Genomic DNA, 22,799 nt, shown 5'->3' on the forward strand with positions numbered 1-22,799 from the left:
TTGGGCAGGGTGCTAGACCGGGTGGCAAAGCATCCCGGCAGGGTAATCCTGGTGGGTCCGGATTGGCCCAGGCGTCCCTGGTATGCGGACTTGATCAGGCTCTCAGTGGACGATCCTCTGCGACTGCCAGTGGAGCAGGGCCTGTTACATCAGGGTCCCGTGGTGATGGAGGATCCCTCCCCCTTTGGTCTTACGGCCTGGCTATTGAGCGGCAGCGTCTGAGGAAGAAGGGCTTCTCAGACAAGGTCATCGCCACTATGCTGAGAGCGAGGAAGCGCTCTACTTCTACTGCTTACGCCAGGGTTTGGCGTATCTTTGCAGCGTGGTGTGAAGCAGGCTCACTTTCTCCCTTCACTGCTCCAATTTCTTCAGTGTTGGCGTTCCTGCAAGAAGGTCTGGAGAAAGGCCTGTCGCTCAGTTCCCTTAAAGTCCAGGTAGCGGCTCTGGCTTGCTTCAGGGGCCGCCTGAAGGGTGCTTCCCTGGCTTCGCAGCCAGATGTGGTGCGCTTTCTCAAGGGAGTTAATCACCTGCGCCCTCCTCTGCACTCAGTGGTGCCTGCGTGGAATCTCAACCTGGTGCTAAGAGCATTGCAGAAGCCGCCTTTTGAACCCTTGTCGAGGGCATCTCTGAAAGACCTGACGTTGAAAGCAGTCTTTTTGGTGGCTATCACTTCAGCCAGAAGAGTTTCCGAGCTCCAGGCGCTCTCATGTCGAGAGCCTTTTCTGCAGTTCACTGAGGCAGGAGTAACTATTCGCACAGTGCCTTCCTTCCTGCCCAAGATTGTTTCTCGCTTCCATGTGAATCAGCAGCTCTGTCTCCCTTCCTTTCGTAGGGAGGACTACCCAGAGGAGTACTCTGCTCTTAAATTTCTGGATGTGAGACGAGTCATCATCAGATACTTGGAAGTGACCAATGATTTCCGGAAATCGGATCATCTGTTTGTCCTGTTTGCAGGTCCTCGTAAGGGTCTGCAGGCTGCTAAGCCTACGGTGGCAAGATGGGTCAAGGAAGCCATTGCAGCGGCTTACGTGGCCACGGGGAAGGTGCCGCCTATCCAGCTGAAGGCTCACTCCACGAGAGCTCAGGCGGCCTCGATGGCAGAGGCCGGATCCGTCTCCTTGGAAGAGATATGCAAGGCGGCAACTTGGGCTTCGGCTCATACATTCTCCAAGCATTACCGTTTGACTGTGGCTGCACGGGCGGAGGCCCGGTTTGAAGCTTCAGTGGTGAGGTCAGGGATTTCTATGTCCCGCCCTGGGTGAGTACTGCTTCGGTACATCCCACCAGTCTATGGATTGATCAGCTTGATGATATGGAAGGTAAAATTATGTATAATCATACCTGATAATTTTCTTTCCATTAATCATAGCTGATCAATCCATAGCCCCTCCCAGATATCTGTACTGTTTTTTATTCTGGTTGCATTTCAGGTTCAAGTTTAGTCTTCAGTTACTTCAGAAAGACTTCGTGTTCAAGTTCTTCCTTTACTTGGATTCTTCAAGAGTTGAGACGAGTTTGTGTTACAGTGAGCTGCTGCATTCCTCTCCCCTCCGTTTTACGGGGCTGGATTGAGACTTAAAATTCTGCCGGCACTCCCTCCCGCTTCGTGCGGTTGTAGGGCAGCTTTGTACCCCTTCCGCTTCGGCGGTGTTAGGGTCAGTCAGCTCCTCCCGCGGTTGCAGGATAAGCCAGATCCCCCCGCATCGGCGGGTGTGGTGTCCCTCCCCCGCTCCGCGGGGATGAGCTGGACGGATTCCCCTCCCCCACTTGTGTGGGGATGAGCTGGGTTAATTCCCCTCCCCCGTTTCGGCGGTGGTGAGCTGGGCAGAGTGTCCCTTCGTGGGTGTAATTCTCTAAGTGCTGAGTCCTGCGGATGGAGCTTTGATATCGACATACTGAGGAGTTTCCGGCAGCACATGACCACATATAGGGAGGCAAAAGTTTGCTCTCTATCTCCACCTGCTGGTAGATGGACACAACCCACCAGTCTATGGATTGATCAGCTATGATTAATGGAAAGAAAATTATCAGGTATGATTATACATAATTTTACCTTTAGATTTAAAAGCAGCCCCCAAAAGGCTGTAGATTGGATTTGATTAAGATCAGAGAGGGAGCAGGATGGAAGCACTGTGTTAGGAGCTGGTGGTGGAAGAGAAGGGCAAAGATAAATGAATTACCTCATGTGCAGAGCTTATGAAGAGAGAGATAAGTAAAGGTTACTTAAGAAGGGTTATAGAGGTATAGTGCCAGTGGCAAAATATATTTGTGCAGCTGAATTTTGTAAGGAGGCACACTTCCTCAACCCCCTCTTCCCTTCTCAAATCCTATCGTCCACTTTCCTTACTGGGCAGATGCTGGGGGCAGGGTTGTGACTACTTTACCCCTGGAAACTCTGGCTTTCCCTTCTTTTTCCAACATTTCAAATCATTGAAAGGGCCAGATATTCCCTCTGTCATGTCCCCCCCCCACTAGGCAAGTGCTGAAAGGACCCCCCTGTTCAGCAAACACTGACCATGTCTCTTCCCCCCCCCCCCCAACCACTGTCTTGGTGATTTGAGAAGCCCTTTATTGCCCTTTTTCTTGAAAATTTGAGGACCCCCCTGCCTTCTAGGATGGATAAGGGATGGGGCAAGTTAAAAACAGGAGGATATAGTGCTGGAAGAAGAAGACATTGCCTAATCAACAGATTGACTGACAGTGTAGTTGAGAAGAGGCGAGATGAGACAGTAATTGAGAAGAAATCATGTTCAGTAGCCTGGAGATTACTGATTAGTATTGGTGCCTGACCAGTGCTGGGGAGAAGGGTAGTTAAATGTCAGTTATCAGATGAGGATCTGAGAGGGAAAGAACCAAGGAGGCAGTTTCTGAGCTACAGCAGCTGGACTAATGTACTAGGACAATGCAGAACCCATGCTAAGGAGTGGGGCAGTAGACAGAGCTGGAGGTTAAAGCAAGATACTTTGAGGTATAAAAGTTAGAGGAGTCATCAGTACTGGAACTGCAGTTCCTAAAAATGAGGGATTTGGATGATACTTCAGGGAAGAAAAGCCAGGAGCTGGTGAGAAAGGAGGAGGATATATCAGGGGTCAATACACAATAGCTACATGGAGAGATAGTAGGGTGAATAATTGAATGGAGTAAGGCCTTGAAAGAAGATAAGGAGGTGGAAGAAAGAGTTGAATCCTACAGAAGGGGGAAGTAAAATGAGGGAATTGTTTATTGTTAGGTAACAATACAATTATTGAAACATATGCTCTGCTTTCTTAACTATTAATCAGAAGACAAAGTATTATTAAGCTTAAACTTACATGACCAAGATCAACATCTGAAGAAGCGTCCTTGGGAAAGGAGAGGGATGGGATTGCAGAGAGGAATCAAATTTTGTGTCTTTTACTTTTCTAGATAATTGAATAGAGAGATGTGGTGGCTGTGTTAGTCCACTTCTAAAGCCAGTCAATAGAAATAGAATAAAATAAAACATAGAAAATAAGATGATACCTTTTTTATTGGACTAACTTAATACGTTTTTTTGATTAGCTTTTGAAGGTAGCTTTTCTTCTGATCTGACGAAGAAGGGCTACCTTTGAAAGCTAATCAAAAAATGTATTAAGTTAGTCCAATAAAAAAAGGTATCATCATATTTTCTTTTCTATGTTTTGTTTTATTCCATTTCTATTGACTAAATAATTGAAGAGATCATCATTGAGGGCAAACATTTCACATGAAGTGGTGGAGGTGGGGGACTAGATATAAGATTAGAGATGTAACACTTTGCACAAATGGTGTGGAATTTGTTGCTGGCAGATGTAGTCAAGGCAGTTAGCAAAGCTGGGCTTAAAGTGTTAGACAAGTTCCCAGAGGAAATCCATGAATTGTTACTAGCCACGTAGAATTGGGAAAACTGCTTTTTAACCTTGGGTGTGAGCACCAAGAGAGGGAGTCTGTTGTTTGGAATCCTACTGGGTACTTATGATCTGGATTGGCCATTGTTGAAGATCAGCATGCTGGGCCTGATTGACCTTTTGTTCTGAGAGTGTTGCCTTGGAGAGCCAGGGTTTGGATATAAGAGGAGGAGCAGCAGGAGAAGGAGAAGAGATATGAAGATGTGAAAAGGCGGAGATGCTGTTGGGGAGAGTGTAGTTGGCTGGATGAGAAGAGGAAAAGTTTGAAACAAATGAGTAGTTGACAGGGCAGAAGATAGAATGTGGAGAATGAGTATGGTGAGCATGATGTTAGTGAATTGCAACAGGAATTGAGATTGGACAGAATGTGGAGAATGGGTATGGTGAGCATGATGTTAGTGAATTGCAACAGGAATTGAGATTGGACAGAATTAGCATTAGGAAGAGAAGATGAGGTAATGATTGGTGTGCACTTCTTAGCCAGCTTGTGGAAGCTCGGTTGTGTCCTCTGGAATTCACCAAGGCAGCTGGAGGAAGTAAGCAAATGAACTGTAAATTGCCCAGTACCAGTATGTATCCACTCTAAGTCTAATCCCCATCATAGCAGATACTGGAAATTGACAGGTAGAAAACAACTTGCAGAGAAGGGTCTTGAATTTTAATGTATATCCATTGTCCCTTTTTTTGCAAAGAAGTTTGCTTATGATGACATGAAACCTACTTAAGAGTTGCTTCTTTTTGACATTTTGGTCATATCTGGCTTCATTTACTGATTGTTTCTACCAGAGTATACCATTAAAGTAACTACAACCCATAAAGCAGAGGGCATGTAGTTTTTCAAGTGGGCCTCAGCCACCTACTTGCTGACATTATAAATCGACTGTCCTCTGTTTGATTTCCAGTTTTACTTTGCAGCAGCAAATTAATTGAAGCAAAGAAAGGGGAAGTGATTTTAGACAACAGAGCAAATATGGTATCTCAGACAAACATAATCTAAATGATGTATCTAGAACAAGTTCTGTTCATTAGATGTATAAGTTTTTTTTATTATCTGTTTAGGAAATTCGGCCAGAGGAAGGGATTCTGCTTTCACCATTAAACTATGAAATAGCATCTTCCTCCATGATGTCTGGGGGTCTGAGTCCTGACCTAGAGCAGGATAGCCAAGTTAGCAAAAATGGTTTTCTTAAGAAAGGGATAAAGAAGACCACAGGAACAACGTCAGAATCAAATGATTCTACTGAACTGAGGGTTCACATTCCTCCTGGAAGGCTGCAGCCACTTTACACAGAAAAGTCTAAACAAAGTCGCCAGATTCTGGGAGAGGTTGATAAAATTTTAGGACATGCATCAACCGTTGGCAAAAAAGACCTAAGCAAGCAACTTGTTCTGGACAGGTCCATTGTAACTGACGACAAGGCTTATTGTATAGGTTCCGAATTGGAACTGGAAGGTGAAGATTACGGTCTCTCTGCAAAGCTTGCATTCAAAGAGTCCAAAAAGCATTCTTTATGGGGAGGGGGCCAGATTAAAGCTTTGCAGTCATCCCTAGATGCTATTGATGAAGAACCTCCTGAAAACAAGATGAACCAATGTCAGCAAGATGCTTGGGCATTCAGTGAAGAAGGGGAGGAGTGGCTGCTCAGAGAGAAGTCAGAGGGCTTCTGCAGTGAGGAGAAAAGCACAGCTGAGGGTGTCTGTGCTCCACTGGGAGCACGCTCTTCCTCAGAAAATATTTTTTACAGCAGAAAGTGTGAGATGGTCATCTTTGGTTCCAGCTTGCAGGAAGAGTTGGGTCAGTCGCAAAACAGTGATCTCATCCAGGAGGCTGAAGATTCTGAAATGCATAGTAAAGGAAGTGAGAGCAAAAAGATGGAAAAACCTGAAGACCAGGCAGCTAGTCTTCAAGCCATGGACCTGTGCACAAGCAGTGAAAGTAGAAGTGACAAAAAGAGTTTGGAACAGGCAGTACAGAAGAAACCTATAGAACAAGATGAAAACAAGATTGATGCAAAAGGCACAGTGGTACATAGAAATGTAATTCCTCAGTTGCCTTCTGCTACCTTTCACGTTTCTGAAAATAACAAATGCCAAGATGAACTTTATGATACTTGTACTGAAACAGTATTACCCAAAGAAGAGCAAGCTCAGACAGTCTTGAACTATACCCCCTTCCATCATCCAAACCCTGCCTTTTCCTACCTACAGCAATTAGATTATAAGTCTGTAGGTTTGGAGGAAGAATGTGAGAAGAGCAGCATGAGCAGCTTAGCTGATCATCATGCATCCCATGTTCTGGGAGAGGTTGACAATTTTTCATGGGATCCCCAGAGCTGGAATGATTCTGAGAAGGAGACAGATTTATTTGCCATCAATGAACCCCTACAAAATGACACGATGATAGAATTTCTTCCTCCACAGCCACAGAACTCGCTAGAAGAAAAATCTGATAGTGAATGTTACTTAGAAGATAAGAAGTTTTACCAGCATATACTTCAGATGGTTAGGATCTCCAAAGACAGCAAATACAGTTCAGAAAAGCCCCAAGACAAAGGTCATTCCTTAAAACTGACCCAGCACTCAAATGACCTCCCAGTGGAGGTCCAAGAACAGGGTCGCATTTTCGAAATGACTCAGCAGTCCAAAGACAGCAGCACTGGCCCAGCGGAGGTCCAGAAACAGGATCACATTTTCCAACTGACTCAGCAGTCTAAAGACAGCAACACTGTACCTGAGGAACAGGGTCACATTTTCCAGTTGACTCAGCAGTCCAAAGACGGCAGCACTGGCCCAAAGGAGGTCAAGGAACAGGATCACATTTTCCAACTGACTCAGCAGTCTAAAGATGGAAACACTGTTCTAAAGGAGGTCCAGGAACATGATCTGACAATACAACCGAATCATCAGATCAAAGACAGTAATATTGTTCCAGAGGAAGTTCAGAGTCCATTTCAACTGATCCATCAAGACACATACAGCACCACTGTTCCAATGAAGGTTCAGGATCAGAGTCATCTCTTACAACTGACCTGTCAGGAACAGTTGCTAAATGCTTTTAACAGTTTAGAGTCAGAAGATACAGCTTTATATATTGCTTCAAACTTACATTCTCCAAATGCCAGGCACTTAGAGAGCCATAGTGCTAACAATAAGCAAGGAGCAGAACAGATGGAGAGTCACCGGCTAACTGAAGAGTGCAGCGAGAGGTGTCCTGTAGACAGCCAAGGCAGTTACAAGGTAGGCAGCCTAGTCTAAAATTATAAAATGTATTTAATGGGCTGTTTTCATACATAACTTACAGCTTCTGGCCATTATATAAGGCAGGTCTGATCTTGGCCCATTCCAACAGTGATACCTGACTGATCCTTCTTCAGTGTCCTCTGTTATATTTATTGAAATTAGGACTTCTGAGATAGTTGGGGGGAGGGGGATGCAGACTTCCATTGTACACAGATTGAAAAAAAAAAAAAGTGTTCTGCCCCTCATCCAACCCTGACCTTCAGCTTTATTATAAAAGTTGGTCCAGTTTCCTTGTCTCTTTTTTTTTTTTTTTAATATTATTTTAGTTTATTAAATAGCTTGAAACAGAGAAAGCACTCAAAACTGTACAATATAATGACCAATTTTTGTTTAATACAGTGCCCCCCAATCCCCTCTCACCCACCAAAAAACCACCATCCATCCCGTCACAGAATAAGAGATCATCTCAACCTGAGTCTACCGCGTTATTTCTTTGCAATGACCCAGATCTCAAGACATCTAAGGCACACACAACAAACCCCCCCACTCTCCCCTCAACTTGCCCCCCTAGAATAATATGCTCTGGATTACAAATTCAATAATGAATTCTGAGTACGATGCAATAAGATTCCCAAAACAAAGACCATATCTGCTGAAATTGTTGCCAGGCCCTAGGGAAACCCAGTTTGCATCCAAGCGTTCTTCCTTACCTGTTTATTAATAACGCACTTCTATTGGCAATTTTGATCCTGTTTTCTACCCTTAGGGAGCCAAATGTAGTCAAATGAGTAGGCTTTACAAAACTGAGAGACTTTATGGATACATTGAACATCCTACAGTATGTACTAGAAAATCAGAGTTCAGAAAATATCACAACACAGAAACTAGTCTCACTTCATTGTTGAGTGAGATTCATAGCTTTGATCTCATGGCTGTTTTTGATCTGGTCGATCATTCCCTCTTATTAGCATTTCTCCACAAGTATGGTCTTAAGAGGTACCACACCTCAGTAGTTCTTTTCTGTCATAATGTTTTTGTCTCTGTATCCTTTAATTGTTTATCATCACAGAGGATCCATTAACAGTGGATACTCCAGGGCTCACTCAGTCCATACATTTCTCTTATTCAACTTATTCCTGTGCGCTTTAGTGCTCCTGATCCAATCTTTAGGAATTGGTACCCACTTCTTTGCAGATTATATTCAACTGGTTGCTTATGTTAACCCTAACAGTCCTGAACCTGCTCCTCTAAACTCTTTGTCTTTCAGCAGTCTCCGTGTGGCTTAATTCACGTTACCTGAAACCTAACCCTTCAAAATCAAGAGCAGTGGGATTACGGATGGACAGTAACCCATCCGTAGTTCCTCTTCTTGCAGGGCATATAATCTCCTGTTAGTTTCATCCTTAAAAACATTAGGTTTTCTTATCAATACCCAGCTCACTTTTACTTTTCCAAATTTCCTCAGTGGTGAAGTCCTGCTTTCTTGCACTCCAGTTGATTTGGGCCATTTATCCTTTTCTGGACATATAATCTTTGCTCACACTGATTTTTACTTTCTTCATTAGTTGCTTGAAATATTGCAGTTTGGTTTACAGCGGCCTCCTGTACTCCCTTATTCATTGTCTTCATATAGTTCAGAACACAGCCATTTCGTTAGTTTCTAATTCCTGGAAATTTGACCACATTATTCAAAGAGGCCCATCGGCTCCCAATTTCATACCATATCAAGTAGAAGATATTATGTCCCATAAAGCTTTCTGCAGTGTCTTCAGGACCTGCTGATCCCTTATGCTCCTTTGAGATGCCTACGTTTTCTAAGGCAAAAACTGTTTACACTGTCTCCGTTGGCCGCTGCTAGACTACTGTAGATTCTCCAAGAGGTGCAGCTTTGTTCTACCTTGTCCTGTTCCTGTGGAACACCCTCCCATCTGTTCGAGCTGAATCTAATTTTAGGAAATTCAAAATAGAGCTTAAAATGTATTTTTCTTTCTGGCATTTCCAGACAGTTGTCGGGAAGGAGGGTTATAGGCATGAAGGCTGCTGTGTATTTTCCTTCTTTCCCTTTTAGTTTTTTATCCTTCTCTATACATTCATTTTTAGTGTTATAAAACACCTTGATTTTACCGAGAGGAAGAGCAGTGTAGCAAGTTTCCTAATAAATGTAAACAATCCAAAATAACATCTGAATATAGAACTTTTCAATGTGTTTTGCTAGTCTAGTTCCATGTCATGAAAAATCTTCTTCCTGCCATTTCTTCTCTCTCCATATCCATATAGGATACCCAGCATAAAAGTTGAAAAACTAACTTATACGAATGCTGGAGAAACAAAAGTTTAAATATTTATCAAACATAAGTAGTTGTTTTGCATTAAGTGACCGTCATTTAATGGTGGAAACAAAAGACCTCAGCAGCCAAAATCACAAATTTTGTTTGTGCAGCTCTGGCCCTGGGCCATAAAACAGAGTTCAGTTTCACATTCAGGGCCAATCTCCCCTCACTGATCAGTTCCAGGACAAATGTGGTTGAACTTGGGAGTGGGTCAATGGTCCAGAATAGCGATCCAGGGGTTTGGGAGGTCAGATTCTCTCTCCAGTTCTGGGTTCCACTCAGCTCTTCAGTCCGGGAACCACATGGCACTCCAAAGATTTAATAATAGAACTCAATTTTCATTTGACAAAGTGCTGCAACAAACAGGCTTTAACTTTAACCTCCTCTCCAGTACAGTCACATGGTAAACACTAAAGTAGCCTTAACTTCCAGCTTCTGTTATTCCCAGAGGGAACAGCTGTGCCACTATCCTCCTCAGGTATATCTATAGGGAATTCTCATTCAGCGCTGTTTATATATGTACAGTTTCTCCTGGCCATGCCCGTCCTGTAGAGAGATTTTTTTCCCCAAAGGCTGTACTCTTCTTAACATTGATTTACGTTAGCAGACTCGGACCTCCCTCGATTTGACCCTCCTCCAGTGGTGACTCCACCTTTGGTCCACCCTGGTTCTGAGACAAGCTTTCTCTGGCTCCAGTCCCCTGCTCCTGATGTGTGTGTGCATATATAAATAGATTGATATAGAAAAATTGCACATCTTTAACATCAAAAGATACAGTGGTGGAAATAAGTATTTGATCCCTTGCTGATTTTGTAAGTTTGCCCACTGACAAAGACATGAGCAGCCCATAATTGAAGGGTAGGTTATTGGTAACAGTGAGAGATAGCACATCACAAATTAAATCCGGAAAATCACATTGTGGAAAGTATATGAATTTATTTGCATTCTGCAGAGGGAAATAAGTATTTGATCCCCCACCAACCAGTAAGAGATCTGGCCCCTACAGACCAGGTAGATGCTCCAAATCAACTCGTTACCTGCATGACAGACAGCTGTCGGCAATGGTCACCTGTATGAAAGACACCTGTCCACAGACTCAGTGAATCAGTCAGACTCTAACCTCTACAAAATGGCCAAGAGCAAGGAGCTGTCTAAGGATGTCCGGGACAAGATCATACACCTGCACAAGGCTGGAATGGGCTACAAAACCATCAGTAAGACGCTGGGCGAGAAGGAGACAACTGTTGGTGCCATAGTAAGAAAATGGAAGAAGTACAAAATGACTGTCAATCGACAAAGATCTGGGGCTCCACGCAAAATCTCACCTCGTGGGGTATCCTTGATCATGAGGAAGGTTAGAAATCAGCCTACAACTACAAGGGGGGAACTTGTCAATGATCTCAAGGCAGCTGGGACCACTGTCACCACGAAAACCATTGGTAACACATTACGACATAACGGATTGCAATCCTGCAGTGCCCGCAAGGTCCCCCTGCTCCGGAAGGCACATGTGACGGCCCGTCTGAAGTTTGCCAGTGAACACCTGGATGATGCCGAGAGTGATTGGGAGAAGGTGCTGTGGTCAGATGAGACAAAAATTGAGCTCTTTGGCATGAACTCAACTCGCCGTGTTTGGAGGAAGAGAAATGCTGCCTATGACCCAAAGAACACCGTCCCCACTGTCAAGCATGGAGGTGGAAATGTTATGTTTTGGGGGTGTTTCTCTGCTAAGGGCACAGGACTACTTCACCGCATCAATGGGAGAATGGATGGGGCCATGTACCGTACAATTCTGAGTGACAACCTCCTTCCCTCCGCCAGGGCCTTAAAAATGGGTCGTGGCTGGGTCTTCCAGCACAACAATGACCCAAAACATACAGCCAAGGCAACAAAGGAGTGGCTCAGGAAGAAGCACATTAGGGTCATGGAGTGGCCTAGCCAGTCACCAGACCTTAATCCCATTGAAAACTTATGGAGGGAGCTGAAGCTGCGAGTTGCCAAGCGACAGCCCAGAACTCTTAATGATTTAGAGATGATCTGCAAAGAGGAGTGGACCAAAATTCCTCCTGACATGTGTGCAAACCTCATCATCAACTACAGAAGACGTCTGACCGCTGTGCTTGCCAACAAGGGTTTTGCCACCAAGTATTAGGTCTTGTTTGCCAGAGGGATTAAATACTTATTTCCCTCTGCAGAATGCAAATAAATTCATATACTTTCCACAATGTGATTTTCCGGATTTAATTTGTGATGTGCTATCTCTCACTGTTACCAATAACCTACCCTTCAATTATGGGCTGCTCATGTCTTTGTCAGTGGGCAAACTTACAAAATCAGCAAGGGATCAAATACTTATTTCCACCACTGTATGATGGTGTTTAAGGACTTTCTGTACACACAATTGTATCTTTTGATTATAAGAGTGTGCAATTTTTATATATGTGAATACATTGGTGTTTTGCTGTCAGATATTTTATAAAAATTGAAAAGAGGACTCCAGTGTTTGCAATTTTTTTAGTCCGATGAGTAGAAGTTAATGCCACTTCGTGGTATAAAGTTTGTGGTGTTTGGCTTCTGAAGCCTTTTTTTTTAACTTCTTTAAACAATAGCCACTTACTGCAAAAGAGCCAGAGCTGACCTAGGCTGTAAGGCACTGGCTGAGGGCACCAATGATAAAGGTAATCAAAATCCCTTGCCTCTGATATCACCAACTTGCCCTACATAAGTACATAAGTATTGCCATACTGGGAAAGATCAAAGGTCTATAAAGCCCAGCATCCTGTTTCCAACAGTGGCCAATCCAGATCACAAATACCTGGCAAGATCCCAAAAAAGTACAAAACATTTTATATTTCTTATCCCAGAGATAGTGGATTTTCCCCAAGTCCATTTAATAGCAATCTATGGACTTTTTTTTAAGGAAGCCGTCCAAACCTTTTTAAAGCTCCGCTAAGCTAACCGCCTTTACCACATTCTCTGGCAATGAATGCCAGAGTTTAATTACATGTTGAGTGAAGAAAAAGTTTCTCCGATTCGTTTTAAATTTACTACATTGTAGCTTCATCGCATGCCCCCTAGTCCTAATATTTTTGGAAAGCGTGAACAGACGCTTCACATCTACCCGTTCAACTCCACTCATTATTTTATAGACCTCTATCATATCTCCCCTCAGCCGCTTTTTTTCCAAGCTGAAGAGCCCTAGCCGCTTTAGCCTTTCCTCATAGGGAAGTCGTCCCATCCCCTTTATCATTTTCGTCACCCTTCTCTGCACCTTTTCTAATTCCACTATATCTTTTTTGAGATACGGTGACCAGAATTGAACCCAATATTTGAGGTGGTGGTGGTGGGGAGGGGGGGCAGGGTTTCAAAAGCACAAGTTAGTTTAGAGTGCTAGCCTTGAAAAAAGATACTTTTGTTTCATTAATATTTGTACATTTTTAGATATGTTTTTTCTCTGGAATTTATGTTAGTGTTTCTTATTTCAGAATCTAAGAAATACAGTACAAAATCCCTAGTACAGACAGATCCACCCCCCTGTTCTCACTAGGGAGTGAAACAGGTTGCATCACAAACAACAAAAATTGTTATAGATATGTTCCTTTCCCAGTCTTTGTCTTTGAAATCCTATTTTATTTATCTTTGAATTGTGCAGTTACTCTGGATTACTGTTAGATTATGGAGGTCTCAGCTAGGACTAAAAGGTGCCAGCTTGGTGGCATACTTTGCAGTGTAGTTTTTTTTTTGTTTTGTTACATTTGTACTCAGCGCTTTCCCACTCATGGCAGGCTCAATGCGGCTTACATATTGTATACAGGTACTTATTTGTATCTGGGGCAATGGAGGGTTAAGTGACTTGCCCAGAGTCACAAGGAGCTGCCTGTGCCTGAAGTGGGAATCGAACTCAGTTCCTCAGTTCCCCAGGACCAAAGTCCACAACCCTAGCCACTAGGCCACGCCTCCACTCTAGTAGACTGCACTGTTGTTCTGAAGGACTTGGGTTTGATTTCCAGGATTAGGCTTCTGCTTTTCTGGTTGGTTGGAGGTAAGGATCTTGTAGAGGCATGATCACATGGAAAGACATGCCCTGGTTATTTTGGCAGTGGTGACACCTAATGACTGAACTTAGTGTCCATGACTGCATGGCCTATGGTTAAAGACTGTTGCTATAATAATGGGCTTAGTGAGTTGGAATGGGTATATATGATGACATAACCCAACAGGATCTGGTTCTGATTGACCTATAAGCCCTAAAGAGCAGGAGAAAACTGCCAGACCAAAGTCCACTCCTCTATACCCCACTCAGGAGCATGGCAAAAATACTGCCATATTACTACAATTGATCTCGCAGTTAAGATGAGTATCAATTACTTTTAAATACAGAATAGCATCTGAGAATTTTTGTTCAAAATTTGTAAAAGGAGTTTGATTTGTGAATGAAGAATCTTATGCCCTTAGCATGTCTGCAGCTGGGGCCCTAGTACATGCTGCTTGCTGTTTTCAACATCACCAGAACAGTAGCACTAGATCTAGAAATAGCAGATAAGTTGGATATTATCTTTCATGTTTTAATTAGCATAATGCAAGGGCGCTCGCAGCCCCCACCATGTCTTACACAATGCTAACATCTATCTGTAAGAAATAATTGGAGGGGAGCTGTAATTTCAGTAGAAGCACTGATTTACCACAGCCTTGGTGGAACAAAGACTGCATTGCTTTCCTTTCCCCAGGCGTGCTGAATTAAGCAGCTTCAGAGTCTGTAATTTTCTATAAACACAGTGTGTAGTGGCAGCACATTTACCAACACCCTGACTTCAGAGTGAAGATTTGTTATATGGGATGCAGGACCCAGCTGTCAATTCTAATGGTGATGATGGGTTTTCTGCTGGACCAGTTCTGGTACACACACTTATTGTTTACTGCAAAAGGTCTTTCTATTTCAGGTGGGGGGTGGAAGGAAGTCATGTTTTTCACAGAACTCACTCACATTTGTGCTGACTTGAAGAATGTATGCTTGTGTAAACAGAAGTTTGCCTAAAAGCATAAGTCTGAGGTTTTGATTTTCTAATTCTTTGTGCTGGCAGCCTCAGGTCAGGTAAAGTCTGCATTTCTCTGTAAGTTCAGTTCAAGGTCCATGATATATTAACTGTATATCAGGAAACTGAAAACGTGGAGTGAATATCTCTACTGTTCTGACTGGATGTCAGAGGGGTGTAGGATAAACTTAGCAGCAAGGGTACCCAGGATGCTAGTGTTCAATCCTGTAGTCCCGTATCCCAGTTCTATTTTATTACCACTACCATGCCATTTTCTGAATCTTATAATCTCTACTGTTCCTTTCCCCCACCGCTTTTTAGACTATTTGATAATATAAATGTGGCTCTTCTTGGGGGTTTAGGTAATGCTATTTATACACCCCTTGCAAAGATTTCTCAGCTATTTACAATGGAGTTTTCATATAATTCGTATTATCAGCACTCTGTTTTGTATCATAAAGGATGGAAGTATTTCTGAAGGATATGGTAGGAAAGTTCGAGGCATTGTACACAGTGGTCATGGGAGTCCATTCTGTTAATATATATATTTTTTTTCTTCTTGCGATGCTGCCATTTTTTTGAATCCTGGTTTGCCGGCCGTTGTAGGTTCATGTGGGATAAAAGTGGGCCAGTGTGAAAGAAGATTGAAGAGAGCCGAGAGGATCTGTCTAGCAAGGTGGATAGAAAGAAACGAGTGGAAATGAGTGGGCTATATATGATGGGGGGCATAGCTGGCACGTGCTTAGAAGAGCCCCTTATCAAACCTTTTTTGAGCTTTAGGAGAACTATTCTGTCCATGGCATCATTGGATGACATCACCAGTGTGTGTTTGACTCATCCTACGTTCATGGGGAATAACAATTGTGGCAGGCATTACTCACCGTATCTTCTTTGACATTCATTTCTTCTAGCCATCTAGTACAGGAAGGTGTCTTCATGTGTGCCATATTCCTGCAGTATGTCTTGATCTTACTGAAGAATGTATTCTCATCTAATATATAACAGTCAGATTATAGGCATGAATAAATTGTGCTATCATTTTACTTCACACAGTGTCTGGCACCACACATTGACTGTTTAACGCTGGGTTTCAATATCTGCAGAGCTATTGCTCTAGTTTACATGAATGGTCTTGATATGAATGTATTAATTTTGCAGACCCTGAAAATGAGTGTACGTGCTGGGCTCAATTTCTGTCTTGGGTCTGTTGGGAGTTCTGGTGTATTTTTGGCCCCTGCCTGAAGGCAGACCCAGTGTTCTGCTCTTGTGTCCACTGATAGCCAGAGACTGGTACCATAGATAGTTCTCTGAGAGCAATAACTCACTATTTGGCCACAGGCTGTCACTGGAGTATTTGATTTACATATGGAAATTGGAATGGAGTATTTGATTTACATATGGAAATTGGAATTGAGAAGGACTTGAAAGTAAATATTAGAAGATGTCTAAGCTAAAACCTTAATGTGTTCCTGTAAATGACAGTCCCCAGGTTCTCCTCTAGCACCAGTACATGTTCCCCTTGGAGCTCTTGCACCTCTTCGAGGCCTTGTGGATTCATCAGGCAGCACTTTGCGGGGTTCCTTCAGCAGCAGTTTGGGAAGCTCAGGAGGCTTCGATACTGTGCTTGGTGTCTCAACAGGGGTGAGTCTCTGTTTAAAACAATAAGGCCATAATCTGTGCTCTGTGAAAACATTTGTCTTATTACTGAGATACAGGTAAGAATCTCACTGCACTAGAACTAGAATCTAAACTTGATAGGGGACAGGGAAGTTACTTCAAGATATTCAGTGCTGTGTTCTCATGATGGATTTGCTCTTTGTCAAAGCAGATTTGTTATTCTTTCCCCCCCCTTTTTTTCTGTACTCTCATTTTGGGTTAATTTGTCTGTTTCCAAGCTAGCCTTCTGCACTAGTCACCAAGTCTACTAGCTACATGAGAAGCACCTTGGGATCCAGGCAGGAGGAGAGGGTTTCCCTCACTCTCCCAGGGCTGGAGGAAGAGGACGAGGAAGAGGAAGGCAGTGAGGCACAGGTTGGTCTATCTCCATGAATTTCATAATACAGATGTCTTTTTTTTTTTTTTTTTTTTTTCTATCAACAGGCAGGGTATAATCAGGTGCACAGGTGGGTGGTGAAATGGATGAAACAGCTATCCTAGAGCTCGGAAAGAGAAGTTTTATTATCCTTTTCCAGAAGACCGTAGCAAGTCCTGTTTCAATCCTTTCCTAGACCTCACCAAAGAGAGAGAGCGAGTGAAGCAAGTGCAACTACATATCTAAAATATAGTTACACTCCTAAGCAGAAGTATAGTGACCACTGAGTGAGCCTGACAAATGGCCCAGGGCCGCCCAATGATGAGGATTGCCTGCTGTCTGACATCTGTCTCTAGCACCCCCACCCTCTGTGGACTTCCAAACTTGTGCCTGCAACAGCAGTGAGGTAAACCGGTAGCCTTCGGCAGCCTTGCCAGGGCCTTTCTTGTGCTGCGTTCCTCCTTGAAGTTACATCAGAGGAAGTGGGACATGGCACAGAAAAGGACGTGACAGGACTGCCAAAGACTACTGGTTTATCTTGCTGCTACTGCCGGTGTGAGTTTGGAGTCTTTGAGGAGTATGTCATGGTGACCATATATCATGTTCCGTTAGTCAGAATGCACATGTGCCTGCTGCAATGGCATCTGAAACTGCAATGAAACCAACATCTTCAGTCTCTTAACAGGAGAATACCCATTTTGCATGCCATACACCTCTCCAGTGATGGCTTCAGTGATTGAATCTTGTTGTGCAGTGTCCTTTTCTGCTTTAGCTGCCTCAGTTATCTTTGACCACAGATGCATGCGCAATAGGGTGCATCCAAATGAGAGCCCCCTCCTACAATGGAGAGCCCAAGGTGCCTGGGATTCCCACAAGCAGACATTGCATATAAACCAACTGGAACTTGGAGCCATCCTCAATGGCCTTTAGACATTTTCTTGTAACCAAAAGTGGAAAAGAAGGATTCACACATTAATCCCAGCTGAAAAATTATCCTGTAGCATATGAGGAGGAAAATAAACCTCAGAAGTCACCAAGAATTTTTGCCCACCCAATGTGTCATGGGTTGGGATAGCTATCAAGTGACGTATCAATCAGAGGTCAAAAAAACCTCCTTCCTGCCAACAATCCAAACTTTATTAATATCAATGCTGGTTTTCCAATTCAACTTTTATTTTTTTGATCTTTTATCAATTTATAAAAAATATTTTGCCCTTAACCTTCATGGAAGAATAAAGCAGCAATATATAGAAGAATCAACTCTCCTAGTGACACTTATCTGTAGTGGCTGGATCCCAACAGGCGCCCACTAAGGCGCCCAATTATTTCACTAAGGCTTCGCCAGGGCATCGAGTCCAGCAGTCACCTATGGAAAAAATGCAAAACATCAGCATTTTAAACATACAAAGCTTACAATCTTCCATCCTCATGCATGCTGCCTCTCCTTGAGGCTGAAAAGAAAATGGTGACAGCGTTTTGTATTATAAACCCGCTTTCAATGACGTCTGCACTCAACAAAAAACAAAGCCAATCTGTGATCCAGGCCACCTACCCAACAGTGGCCAAGGCTTTCACATTAAACACTGCTCCCAGTTGGTGGGAGGAGGGTGCTAGTGTGGAGTAGAAGCGGCAGGTGCAGGCAGACCTGAGCTGTGCTGGGGATAGACCCAGGGTGGGTGGCTAGGCGTTTGTGTCAAAAATGCATTTTTTCTGTGGGTAATGTTTGTCTGATAGGCCCAGGATCCCTGAACTAGACTGGAGCATTCATATATTTGTTAAACTGTGAAGTAGATAGCTCATGTAAGGGTAAAAAAAAAAACCCCAAAACAAAAACCTGTTGACTTTTATTTACTTGTAGCTGAGAAATGTCATTAAACTGGAAAAAACGTCAAATGCAGTTCAAGCTCCGTTTATTTGCCACAATTAATCTGCTTCCCAGTCTGCAGCACCTCAGCCCAGCATGTGAACTCAAACAACACATTTGTGTAGATTTAACTTCTGATGCACACCTCTTCTTTTCCAATATACAGAGTCCTAAAGGTTCTGCCAGACTGCTCAGAAACCTTCACTTAGATATTGGGTCTCTGGGAGGTGGCTTTGAGTATGAGGTAAGGTTCATATTATATTTTGTTCCTCCCTTAATTAGAGTCCCGCAGTATATTAAGACAGATATGTATAAGCATATCCCTTGCAGGAGGATATTTAAATATGAAGTAGCCCCATGGACTGTGGTATATAACTATAGGTTCTTCTGTCTAAGGGAAATGTCAGTGACCACCAGTGAAGCTGTAAACATTTCACAAATAAGCCTAGAAATGGTGCTGACAGGGCTGTCTTCAGCTTGTGAGCTCAGGGCATGTTGCCAGAGAGGTTCTCTCCCTCACCATTACTAACACATATGAGTTAGGATCCTGCAGAAAAGTTTTTCTTCTCCTTTTTTAAAATTATCTAATACATAGCAGAGCTGAGTCTATTAAAATAATTCAACTCATTTAATAAATGATTAAAGAATTGAGTTAGCATGTATTGCTGAAGGCTGACGTCATTCCTGGTTTGTTACTAATGTTTATAGGCTATCTACTCAGCATTCAATTGGCATTCCATAAGATGGCAGTAAGGAGACATTAATGTTGTTCTATAGTCCTCTCAGTCCATCTTTCCACATAGTTTTTTCACTCACTGTTTCTTGGTTTCTTCTCTTCCTTTGTGTATTCTTTCCTGCCTGTAATGTCTCATATATGTGCACACAAACTAGTCTTTTGACAATGCAAAATAAGAAAAGGAAGTTTAGATCCAGGGTGAGGGAGGGGAGCTTGAAGATGGCGAGGCCAATTGTTTGGGTAGCTGAGATGCTATGCCATAATATGGCTCCTGATGGTCACTAGAACCATTATGCTGGCAGTTATGTGGGAATTCTGATTATCTATGACTAAGAGTGAGGGGAACATTTAAAAGGAGCTGATCATCAAAGAGGGTAAAACCACAGTGAATTAAAAGCTAATAGAAAGTCTTGATGAAACTGAGTCAGAGGATGGGGAGCACAGATGCAGCTTGTAGCTGCCCATGCTGACATTGGTTGTTCCAATTAGAGAATGACATGGGGACGGAGACCCGTGGTAACCGCAGGGATGGGAATGGGGACAAATCCCACGGAGATGGGGACAGAACCCATGAGGACGGGGACAAACTTTGTCCCCGTGTCACTTTCTACTTTGAAGCCTGTTAATGAACTGGACTACTATTTATGTTTGATGCAGATGACAATATTTTTATTTTTTTGTCATGATGCTAATGCAGCCGTCCTCTGCCTGCTTGCCACTGGAAGCCTTGCTGATGTGGTGTCACCGGGCCCGGGGAGTCTTTCCCCCTCCCTCCGGTCCTCCCTTCTTGACAGTCCTGAAGTTGATCCATAATCGAACAGATTAAGAAGCGCGTTAGGAATGATTTGGATGAACTGTATACTTCTCCCTTTAGCTGTCCAGTACGCACAACATCACTCCCTGCCAGACTGCAAGCTTTTTTAGACCAAATTTGGCAGAGATCCAGAGGAACATGCAGGAAACACGTCCTCACATGCAGTATCCCATGTGGAACAGGTTCCAATTTCAGGACAGAGGTTGTGTGAGAGGGAGAAGCAGAAGAACATACAGATTTCATCTGGGAGTGACTGGAATCAACCCAGAAATCAGCAGGACCTTTTTTTTGATGGACAGCTGGAGATAAACATTACAATTTTCAGTTTATCAGATACCATTCTTACCGATGTGCAAACTTAGGTTCTTCGAAAGGGCTTTTCCTTGTTCCTATGGTTAGCTATAATGCATGTCAGACAAAAGTTGATCTTTTTAAGTTTATTTGCAAATTACAGATTATACACTCGTTTTCTAAGAATACTCTTCATCAGAATACCATCGCTGTTGTTATTTCTTTTGTGAAAAGACCCTCAAAGTGGATTCCTCTAGGCCCTGTGGACTCACTGATTTCTGCTTTCAAACAGATTGTCGAGAGCGAAGTCCATGAAATTGAGAGAAAGAAAAGGCTGTGTTTTTATAACCTTTCCAGATTGGAGTTGGAAGCGGTTAAAGATCTCGCAACAGCAATATGGTCATTAAGCCACTGGACAAGGGAAGGGGTGGGATCATAATCCTTAACAGATCTGATTACAGGGCTGTAGTCCTGAGACAAATACAAGATAAACAATATTATGTTCCTTTGGAGTCCATCCCTACCCTTTAGAAAGAGATCGCTGAAATTGTGGATTTCACCTCTAGAGCTGGGTATTTAAGAAAGGGGCCCTTTTCCTAAAGAGTTGTAGCGCAGCAACACGGAACTACCATCGGCCCAACATGGCTGCTGGTGGTAGTTCCGCCCTTAGTACCCGCCATTTCTGGTGCTATAAAAAAATAATTCTGTAATTTCTAGCATGGTGCTAACCCGGCAGTAATCGCTCTGCCTGCGTAACGCCAGGTTATTGCTGGAGCCCTTACCACATGGCCATGTTTTTTTTTTTTTTTTTTTTTAAAGGGGTCTTTTAGCAGTAAAAAGGGCCCTGCTGCTACTGCAGGACCCTCTTTACTGCAGCTTGGTAAAAGGACCCCAAGAAAGACTTTTATTTTTTTCTTGTGGAAAATCCTGTTCCAACCCTATGAATTCTGCTGAAGATATGTTAATACTTTGTTTATTATTTTAGTGATAATACAAAGAATACATTTTTGAAGAGATACACCAGTTATTAGAAACATATTCAATAAGAATTATACTAAATAAGGAAAGTTCTTTCCAATCTGGTTACAACAGTCCACTAAACAAAAGGATTCAAGATATGATACACCAAAGGAAGTTGGTACTGCTGAAGATATAACAAGTCCAATTCTAAATCCACCTGGAAGGCTGATTGTTTCTGCCAATGGTTTGGTCTTGCAACCCCTCTCTATTTTTGTTGTTTTTATTTCCATCAGATTCCGTCATTTGTTCAAGATTCTACACATATGATTAATTTCCTCCAGCACTTCGACAGTGACCTAACTGACGTTATGGTCACGTTCGATATAGACTCACTATACACAAATGTTCTGCAGGTAGAAGCACTACTTATTATAGAAGAAACTCTGAAGGGATGTAACTATCATAGACAGATTCCTAATCATCTTATTGTTACACTGGCTACTCTTGCAATGACTAAGAATTATTTCTGTTTTGAAGACATTTTTTACCAGCAGATTAATGGACATGGCCATGGCCCCAGACCTAGCGAACTTCTATGTGGCCAACTTCGAAAAAACATTTTTGAGTGAGCATTCTTTAAAGGACAATATCTGTCTATACAGGAGATACATAGATGATATCTTTGTCCTGTGGAGAGGAGATTTGGAGACCTTCTTTATGTGGCTCAACAGTAGAGACTCTAATTTGCATTCTAAAATACAATATAATACTACTACTACTTATCATTTTTATAGCGCTACTAGACGTACGCAGCGCTGTACACTTGAACATGAAGAGACAGTCCCTGCCCGACAGAGCTTACAATCTAATTAGGACAGACAAACAGGACAAACGAGATAAGGGAATACGCAGGAGAATTGTTTTTTGGACCTTTTGATCATGAAGGATATCAGTTTCACACCACTATTTACAGAAGACCAACAGATAGAAGTGCCTATCTGCATTATACCAGTTACCATCATCCAGACCTGAAAAAGAGTCTCCCTTTGTGCTAGTTCTTTTGTCATAGAAGAACTTATCCCAAATGTGAAGATTTCATATAACAGGCCAAGGTTATGAGTGACCGTTTTCGGAACGGGGGGGGGGGGGTATCCACAAAAACATATCAAAGAAGGATACATTCAAGTAGTTTATCAAGAGAGAGACAACATGCTGACAGCAGAGCTCCATAGGTCCACACCAGTTTGTACATTCCATAGGTCCACACCAGTTTGTACACTCTGGTTTTCATACTTAGCAAGCAGTAACCAGTGGGTATTTTGTCACCATTGGCACATCCTGGAAACCCACGAATGCTTCAGAGATCAACATCTCATTGTGGTTTATACCAGAGAGAGAAACCTTAAAGAGAGAATTGTACTTTCATTGTTAACAGCCATCCGCCATTCCAGGCATAGAGTTCCCCTCTGGACAATGTGAATCTTGCACCGTTTGCAGACACGCATTGGAGATTTGACAGTTCATACATCCCATCAAAAACAAGGTTTTTAATCTACCACATTCTTCCAGTTGCAACATGTGTGGAGTAATTTAT

The 22,799-nt window shown here is 42.8% G+C and overlaps 1 protein-coding gene across 2 annotated transcripts in view; it reads left to right on the plus strand.

The window, feature by feature from the left end:
* The window catches only part of CEP164 (centrosomal protein 164), a 166,198-nt gene that overhangs the window by 56,986 nt on the left and 86,413 nt on the right, over positions 1-22,799 (plus strand). For both annotated transcript variants that reach the window (XM_030221251.1, XM_030221252.1), the window contains exons 5-7: positions 15,991-16,149; positions 16,408-16,539; positions 18,571-18,648. In XM_030221251.1, coding sequence (XP_030077111.1) covers positions 15,991-16,149; positions 16,408-16,539; positions 18,571-18,648 — 369 coding nt within the window. The remainder of the gene's footprint in view (positions 1-15,990; positions 16,150-16,407; positions 16,540-18,570; positions 18,649-22,799) is intronic.

This window comes from Microcaecilia unicolor, chromosome 12, assembly GCF_901765095.1.
Source record: "Microcaecilia unicolor chromosome 12, aMicUni1.1, whole genome shotgun sequence".
NCBI lineage: Eukaryota > Metazoa > Chordata > Amphibia > Gymnophiona > Siphonopidae > Microcaecilia > Microcaecilia unicolor.